Here is a 9,903-nt window from a genome sequence, read left to right as displayed (position 1 = left end):
CCGAGACGGCGTCGCCCCCAAGACACGCCAAGTTAGAATCCATACCAAGGCACTGTTTGGCACGTCCACCACGCCAACCCGAGTATGACCGACCCTCGTATAGTAATATAAAGACCTTTGGCTGGCATCTGGCCTGGTGGAGAGAGGCAAAATCAATTTAACACTCCACTGACTTGCTCGTCGAATGGGCCAAAGTCGAAAATCACCCGACGAAGGCCATTTTTGTAGGAAAGTAGCCGCCCACGACCCGCGAGTGTCTTAACCTGGGAATCGCCATCTAGTGTACGAAGATGGAGAGACGCGGCTCAACATAAACGGCGCCCGGATCGACATACCAAGGAATGCTGATCAACACCCCGTCATGAGGGCCCGGTCGACCTCGGTACTCAGTTCGTCGACAGAAGACTTCTGACATCGATTCGTGGATCAGGTCGTGCTAACTCATCAGTCACAGCACATTTGTTCACCAACAATTGTTGTTAGGTATATTTCAAAGAATAAAATTTGAAGGACATTTCAAAATCCGATCGTCTATTTTTATTGATAATAGAATTAATTCGTTCAAAAAGAAAAACTGATGCATCACATCACGTCACGTCGAATCCAAACCATTAAAACAGACCGACAGCGGATTCGCATTTTGATTTATTTCATCCATACGTCTGATGTCACATCCGAAAGATAAACTCCAAATTGGTCGCATTTTGACACAAATTAGCGTTCGTCAATTTTTCTGTATCAACTATTAAGTCGGGAAAGAGTATCGTCAAATCACATAAATCTTATATGTTTTTATTTATTTATTTATTTATTTTATATTAGAGCCTTCGTCCCTCACAACATCAACCTAAGAAGTTGTTTAGTATTTTCTTAACAATTCACTAAAAGAAAGTAAGTCGAGCAAGGCTGGTCGACGAGACTAGCGTTGCTAATAACGTTTGAAAAGGACATGACAAGGCAAAAAAAAAAAAAAATAGTAGAATTATGAATAGTTTATGAGTTAACTGTGAACCTTCTCACGGAGATAGAGACATGAGTGGTCCATTTTTCGGATAAAGATTAAGGTGGGCCAGGTGATGAGACATAGAGTAAATATTTTAGTATTATTTTTTATTATAAAAAGAAATTACGAAGATAAGACTTTGAGTTTAGAATCGCATTATTAATATGAGTTACATAAGATAGGGATTAAGTGGGCCCAGGTGATGACCATCTAGCGCATGCAGGTTTTCGCATTGTTACTACTGACATCGTCCTGAAAGAACCGGACAGGTTTGTTTGGTGGGAAGAAATTATGAGAACATGACCCACAGGTTCGCAATATTTTGTTTGGACTTGCAGACTACGCTTAACCACAGATATTTTTTGACCACTTGAACAGAAAATAAATGTATCTAAAGAAAAGAACACGTATTGATGTTCATATAATTCACCATTATTAAGCACCACAGAGTTCAACACCCTAAATAGCTTGCTTCATAAGTACACGTCCGACTCGAGAGGACCAGCACACGGCACTGAAGAAACAAAGGGTCTTTATTGGTTGGGATGGGATGGAGGAGCACCGCTCCTTGTTTTTCTTCTCTCGCGCATAAACGAGAAAAACACAGGCCCGATGGCTTCCAACCTTTGGTCTCTCAGTTTATCCTGCAACACAGAAAAGCCCACAGCAAATAATTATATACAATTTTGATCTTAATGGGATTTCTTTTGCAAAAAAAAAAAAAGGAAGTTTTACAGCAATTTTATTGTTTATATGATCATAAAACCAAACCAAAGCGCACGAAGAGAAGGACCCGAGCGGGGGGTATGTACATATGTATGTTACTTACTTGGAGCAGTCCACGTTGGGGCTGATCTTGTAAGAAACGGAGATGCCGCACTGGCCGGGCAGTTGGCTGACCCGCCCGTAGTCGATCCCCGACAGACCCGCAGCGGCCGTCTTGATGCACCCGCACGCGGTGCGGCGGTCCTGCGTCGTCCGCGCCGCCGCTATCAACGACTTGATCCCGCTACAGCACTGCTGCTTGATTGGGCCGCCCTGCAGGTACCCCACGCACGATATAAGGTCCCCGTACACCTGGGAGCAGGTTATAGCCTCGCCGCCACGGGGTGCGGCCGCCAGTAGCACCACCGTCGTTGCCACCACCAAGGCCACCGGATGCAGAGCGGAGCGAGCCATGTGCAGCACCGGATGCAGACGGGTGGCTTGAGCTTACTGCATATGTAGTGGGGGGCTGCATATCGATTTATAGACAGCAAGGAAGGAAAACCCCAGTCATTTTAACCCTATAAATGTGGACACGAACGGGGGTTCGGTGACCATACCACCTGCGTGGAAATTGCGTTGGAGGTGGAATCGGAGTTGGATATTTGCACGTCCACATGTTTACACTGGTTTTGCCAGTGAGTCCACGATTGGATGTGACATGTGGCATGCGGCCGGTGACCACGGATGGGGAGTGACAGATGTGACGAATCACCGACAGGGAATCAATGCGATTGCCGTCCGGGTACATTGACCATGGGACGACTAGGAACAGTGCGTCGATGCGATGCATGTAACGATGGAGTCTTTTTTAGGGGCATAGATGTGTACGACACTGACTTCTTTTGTCCGCTCAGTTGCAGTAACCCGTAAGTACAATTAACGGAACCACGTCGACCAGTAAAAACAGACTAACAAGTGGCTCCCGTATTCTATGCTTTTAGTCTTAATTGTTGACCTGTGGGTCTAAATAGATGGCCGTGCCAGCTAATTTGGTCTATCGCGAGTCGTGACTTTGCGTCTTCCATGAAACTTCAGGGTGTCGTGGCCAGGATGTGCTACGTCGCCATCGCTTTTTGTTTCTTAGTCTTCTCACAAGAAAAGTATACATTGTCCTTTTAGGCTCCTGCAAAAGCTTGCCAGGGCTGTCGAGATAGACAAATTTGATCTTGCCAAATTTTTTTTGTTTTTTTTTGCTCAAAGAACAATTAAGCTTTATTCCATCTCGCCTAACTTTGTTCCGATGCAAAGTGCCATCCTTTTTCTACTATTAGTAATGATGTACGCTCTATGGGTTATCGTGTGGTCTTTTTTTTTTTTCCTACTATTTAGTGATCAATAAAGTACTATTTTTCTCTTCCATATAAATACAATCTTTTTTCAAATAATAGTAATAAGATATTATTTGTTCAAGATCAAACTAAATAAAAAAAAGATAGAAAAAAAATTATATTAAATTTCTTTTAAAAAATATTTATAGATCTTGAATGACTCTTACATTTCAATTATGTAGACTTAAATGCTTGAGGCTTAAATTGATCCATATATGTAGATGTCACCAATTTATAGATGTAAAATATAAGAGTTCTAATCACTATAGTTTTATTTAATTTTATTTAAAAAAAATAAGACATCTACGTCCGGACTTGATTTACAAAGTCACGCACATAATTATCATCGAATCAATCACCTGTAGAGATATGACATAAACCAAAGTATTCTTCACGTGAATGTTACCATCCAGATTTTTTCTTATCTGAAAATCTACTTGAATCAAGTTGCTCCATCCGAAAACTTCTATGACCATCAAAATTACTTCTTGAGTCAGAGTAGTCTGATCCAAACTTATTTGATGAAAGACCATTGAAATCTTTAATTATACTTCATTAAAGAATAAACTTGTGTAAATAAAAAATAGCCCTAAATTCCTCGTGGAAACCAACGTTACCAGCTTGGAAAGTACAAGTTGAGTTGCAGAGAGGGCTAAGGGAATTCCATAAAGCCCTAGCAAAGACCTATCATAAGGTATCGGTAAAGCATCAGAACCAACCTGTTGTCATCCCTTAATGATGGGCCTTAACGAAGCACTATAATTATCAAACTTCCGCATGCCTTCACCATCCAATTGGGCTAGCCTAGGAAATTATTTCAAATCTTCTTCAAACTCCCTATGACCTACATTGTGTCTGCTAGGATCAAGTGGAAAAGGCATTGGCATCCCATTATTAGGCAATGATCTAAATCTTTTATCTAGTAAAGATCTAAATATATATTAAGGCAATTTATGAACAAAAATAGAATCATGCATGCTATAGTGTAATATCCATCATTTTTGAATTTTTTTATAAGGACATGTTGGTAACGTAAAAACCTATTTTGAATTATTTACAAGGACCTAATTATAAATCCGAGGACTTATTTATAAAATCTGAAATCTATTTATAAATATAAATAATATAATGACTGAATTACAAAAAGTATATAAAATAAAATAACTTCCACCGCCTCTACATCTTTGTCTTCTTCTTTAAGAAACCTGAGAAATAGCATGCAGTGAAAAATAGCCATAGGTGGAGTGGAAAAGAAGAAGAATAAGAAGAAGAAGGAAAAGTAATTTAGGCTTAGCATTTTGGCTTAAATCCTCTTATTTGGGATATATTTCTTCAAAGAAAGTATTCCAACTCTTCTCTACTGTAATTCTAATCTTTGTTTTTGCCTTAATTGTAAAAAATTTAAAGAGTTCTAGCCTTTATTCCGCTTGTTTAAATGTAAAGCTTTAAATATATAATTTTTGAGATTTATGACCTATCAACCTTGTTATTATTACAAAACTTTGTATAGAATTTTGAGTTGGGCAATCATTTGAACTTCGAATATTTCAATCAATATATAGAAAGAAAGATATATTAGTCTATTGTAGATAAAATAAGTTTTTCTGAAATAAAACTTGAACTTTTCCTAGAATTCCACTGGCCTTAATCACATTTGACTTACATTTCACCTTATAAACCCATTTGTAAGTAATTAGATCTATATTTACAAGTTTTAACATAAGAACCAAAGTTTCATTTTTATAAAAAACATTTATTTTTTTATTCATGGTATCCTCCCATACTTTAATACATTTAACTTCATCAAAACAAGTAGGTTCAAGATCATCAATTGGTTCAGAAAAGAAAAAAAACAGAAACATATGCTTCCATTATTTCCATCTTTATAACGTGTTGATTTGATAATTATTCTTTTTGATATTCTCAATATTGACATTTCCTCTTTACGATATCATTACTCCCCCTATCGCTTGGTGATGAAAAAATAACAGGAGTAAATATAGATGAGGAAGAAGATGAGCAAAAATCCATAGGAGTATTATATAGTAAAGGAAACTCAACCATAGGTTTTGAACATATATTACTTTTATTATTATGATTAATATTTTTTTAAAAATTGCTTGTGAAGGATAATAATAAGAAATTTCATTAAACATAATATGTTGAGATGCCATATACCTATGTGTTTGTGGATCCATGAATTTCTAATATATTTTTTCTTTTATCGTAGCTAATAAAGAAGTATTTCTTAGCCTTAGCATCAAGCTTGTTTCTCTTTGAGTTTGGTATATGAATATAACATATTGGACCAAATACTCTAAAATGTTTAATATTTAGTTTTTCACCAAACATGAGCTCATATGGAGACTCTAGATTGATTAGCCTAAAAGGAGTTTGATTAATAATATAAGTTGCATATGCCATAACTTCTGCCCATAAGGTATTAGATAAATTCTTTGTATGAAGCCAACACTTACAAATTTTCATAAGATATCAAATCTTTCATTTAGTCACACTATTTTTTGCACATGTAAATTTCCTTTTGATATCATACTTTTTGCAAAAAGAGAAGAATATATCAAAAGTGAACTCTCTATCATTATTGGTGTAATCTTTTAATTTTTCTTTCAAGAGCACTTTTAACCTTTAACTTGAACTCTTAAAATTTTGAAAAAAAATTTGATTTTTCCTTCACAAAATAGACCTAAGTAAACCTTGTAAAATTATTAATAAGGAAAAGCATATAATGAAAACTTAAATAAGATAGTGTTTGAGTATAACCCATTAGATCACTATAAATGAGATCCAAGTAGAACTTATATCTTGAAAGTAATCTATCAAAAGGTTGCCTATGTGATTTACCATATTGAGAATTCATAAATTTTTTTACTACTAAAAGTAATAAAAAAATTTATTACCATATTGCCTATGTGCTTTGCCTATGTGATTAGGAAGATCATTCACTAGGCTTTTCTATATCATAATCTTTAATTTAAAAAAAATTATATGACTAAGTCTAGCATGTCAGATCAATGTACCATCATTTATACCCAACTTATCAACATAAGAGATTAATACTGGCAAAATATATAAATCTTTAGCCATTTTATTAATATGTATTACATATATACTTAATTCTTTCATATTACAAAGAAACTTAACTTTACTAGGACCAAAAAGAACATAATTTCTAGCATCAATTGTATTTGTAATAGAGAAGAGATTTTTTTTCATACCTAGAAAATGGTATACACTCCTCAAAGTAATAGGATGAATATCTTTATCTGAGATTATGATAGTGTCTTCCTTTTTCACTTGGTGTAGAGTATTATCTATTATGATAATTATATCATTACCTTTATATTGATAAAGATTAGTGAATTTGATATCATTATTAGTGAGATGATGACTACATCCTGATAGCATAAAATCTGTAATCATGCTATATGTAATGTAGAAAAACTTTTATGCCAAGATTGAAATCAAATAAATTAGATCTACAAGCACTCCCATCATCGGATCTGAAATATTAATCTGCAAGGAGAACTAGATCCTTCTCCTCTCTTCCTATCTTTTCACAGGACCACCTAGATTGATAGATTAGGGAGATTGAGAGAAAAACTTTAATCTCTCAATTGCTGAGATGCTTTACTTTAGCCCCTAGAGGTCATGTCTATTTATAGGCGAGAGCAGATGGTCTAGGATAAGTTATTATGAGAGTTCCTCCCATCAAAGTTATCTCCTATGGAATCCTACTTTAACATGAACTTATTTTCTATTGGCCAATAACTATTATCATAATCCAATAATATCTATAATATATCTTATCTAATTAAATAGAGTCACATAATCTAACAAATAATCCAATCATATTCAAAATTGATAAATGTCATAGTCTCAATAGTTTCAATCATAAAGCATTTACCCCAATCTTCATTAATAATATTATAACAATCTTTTTTGTTTTCAATATTTTCTCCTTTAATCTTCACATGATAATTTTTCTTGATGTGGCTAAGTTGCTACACCTATAACAATTAATCTTCTTTCAATTTGCACCATTGTTCGAAGAAGGCTCTTGCTTGTTGTTAGCATTATCCTTCTTTTTATCATTATCATTCCCCTTTTTCTTATTTGTAAGAATGACATCTCTATCTCTCTTTAAAATAGAAACTCCCATCAGTTAGGGATTTTTGAGAAGTAAAAAGATTTTCAAACTCTACTAAAGATAGTTATTAAACTCATCCTTGAATAGATGTAACATAAGGAATATATTCCTTTCAAAGACTACGAATAATTGAACGTTTCATTCGTGCATCAGAAATAGATTCATTTAGATCTAAGAGTGAAATCTCGAAATATAAATTTTTAATCTTAAAAATACTAAGAAATTAAGTAAATCACCTTGGATAGTATTTTCCAAATCATTCTATAAATATTAAGTTGAGTCATATTCTTTTTTGTTAGGTAATGCATCACGATATAATCATTATTATTAAATATCTTATTTAATAATCATATAACCGTTTTCATTAAGATTCATAATTCATTATCATGAATTTCTTCATTTATTATGGTTTAAATGATTTCAGTTTTTATGGTCCAAATCGTTATTATTAAATTAAATATTTAATATTATTAAAATTCTTCATTATGGTCCAAACGTAACAAATTTGAATTAATTCTTGAATGTTATGAGTTGATGATAATAAATGTTCTTGATGGGAGAACATCTATATAAATGAGGATTTTAGTTCTGGGCTCAACATCTCTTTGAAGTCAAAAGGATTTCGTACACCATCTAAAGCGAGAGTTCTGAGCCAAGAAGTTCCAAAGTTCAAGAAAAAACTGTTGCAGAAATTCTTGACAACAATGGCTAGAGGTATGCTATTTTGTTTCTGCATTAGTTTTATTGTATTTCTATTATAATGATTTAGAAACACAAATTGGTATCAAAGAATTCTAACAGTTGGTATCAGAGCTAATTTGACCTTTGCCTTAATACTAAAGAGTTTTCACTTTTTATACTATGCATATGGCTTTATTTTGGTTTCTTTTAAAACTTCTTGATATACTTCATGTTGAAGATCATGAAAATATAATATTTTCAATAATTCTAGATAATAAAATGCTCTGTATGCATATTTGATTATATCTAATCATGCTTATGAGTCAATTTTATATGTATAAAATGTCTAGTGATCCATATAATCTTAATTAATTAAGAATTAGTCACAGCATCCTTAATTAATTAAAATTATATATAAAGTTAAAATAAGGATCACATAAGTAATTAGATATCATATTGTGACTGATTATATTTTATATAATAATTATTATCCCACAAGATCTTTTATTATATTTAATATAATTAATCAGGATAAAATATCATATTATTTTCATAATTTACCCACAAGGATTATGAATTGGAATATAATTTGATAGTTTTATCATAAAGACCATTTGAATCTATTTGAATTAAGAATTTAGCCCACAAGCAATTTTTATGTCGTGAGATTCATATTTTTTTGGCATGTTTCACATTGGTAAAACATGCAATTTAGACTATTAAGCTTCAAATTTTGACATAAGTATGTTTGATTTTATGTAATTTTTTAAACTGTTAATTTCTCTTATATTCGATGTGATATTCCCGAACTTAGTGGTGATAACTATAAGATATGGAAGGAGAGGGATCTCCTCCATTTGGATGGATATTGATTGTGCTATTAGGAAAGACGAACCACCTATAATCACTAATTCTAGCACTCCAACTAATGTCGCATTATATGAGCGATGGGAGCAATCCAATCGGCTCAGCGTGATATTTATCAAAACTAAGATAACTGTTGGTATACGTGGTTCTTTTGACCAGCATGAAAATGTCGGAGACTTGCTACAAGCTATTGATGAGCAATTCGTCACTTCGGAAAAAGCACTTGTAAGTACCCTTATAATGAAATTTTCATCCCTTAGACTCACCAGCATAAAGTGTGTGCATGAGCATATAATGCAAATGCAAGATATTATGGCTCAACTTAAGAAACTCGAGGTTAATATGTCAGAATCTTTCATAATGTACTATATTCCGAACACCCTTCCATATCAATACGGGCATTTTAAGATTTCATATAATACACATAAGGACAAATGGTTAATCAATAAATTAATGATCATGTGTGTTCAAGAAGAAGAGAGACTAGTGATGGAATTGGGTGAGAGTGCATTGGTGGTAACCACTCACGGGAAGAACAAAACTGACAAAAATCAAGTCAATCAGAATGCTCATCAACAGGGAAAAGGTAAAATACCACCCCAAGCTGATATCAAGAAAGAAGCAAGGTGATTCTTTTGTAAAAGAAAGGGACACATAAAGAAGGAATGCACGAAATTCCAACAATGGCTTGAAAAGAAAGGTAAACCAACCTCATATGTGTGTTATGAATCTAATATAGTTAATGTTAATATTAACACCCGGTAGATTAACTATGGATCAACAATCCATATTGCAAACTCTTTATAGGGTATGCAAAACCTAAAAAAGCCAGTGGGAAGTGAGCAAAGCATTTTATCAGGAAATAAGATGGGCTCACATGTGGAGGCAATTGGAACATGCATTTTAACTTTAAGTAGTGGTTTTGTTTTAAAATTGGAAAGGACCTTTTATGTACCAAGTTTCTCACGAACCTTAATTTCTATTTCCAGACTCGTACTATTTCGGTATTCCTTTAATTTTAAAGACACATCATTTTATTTATTATATAAATCTGATTGTGTTGGGAAAGGTATTTTGTCTGATGGTCT

At 33.7% G+C, this 9,903-nt stretch overlaps 1 protein-coding gene across 1 annotated transcript; it reads right to left on the bottom strand.

Moving 5' to 3' along the window:
* Positions 1-1,395: 1,395 nt before the first annotated feature.
* Positions 1,396-2,288, bottom strand: LOC103981843 (non-specific lipid-transfer protein 1-like). The gene is made up of 2 exons (XM_009398595.3): positions 1,833-2,288; positions 1,396-1,647 (listed from the first exon to the last, which is right to left on the bottom strand). Exons 1-2 carry the CDS (start codon positions 2,180-2,182, stop codon positions 1,638-1,640), a joined length of 360 nt encoding a protein of 119 aa, XP_009396870.1. The 5' UTR covers positions 2,183-2,288; the 3' UTR covers positions 1,396-1,637.
* Between the last annotated feature and the right edge of the window lie 7,615 nt (positions 2,289-9,903).

The sequence above is a fragment of the Musa acuminata genome, chromosome BXJ2-4 (genome assembly GCF_036884655.1).
Source record: "Musa acuminata AAA Group cultivar baxijiao chromosome BXJ2-4, Cavendish_Baxijiao_AAA, whole genome shotgun sequence".
Taxonomy (NCBI): domain Eukaryota; kingdom Viridiplantae; phylum Streptophyta; class Magnoliopsida; order Zingiberales; family Musaceae; genus Musa; species Musa acuminata.
This window is presented reverse-complemented; position numbering and strand designations above follow the sequence as displayed.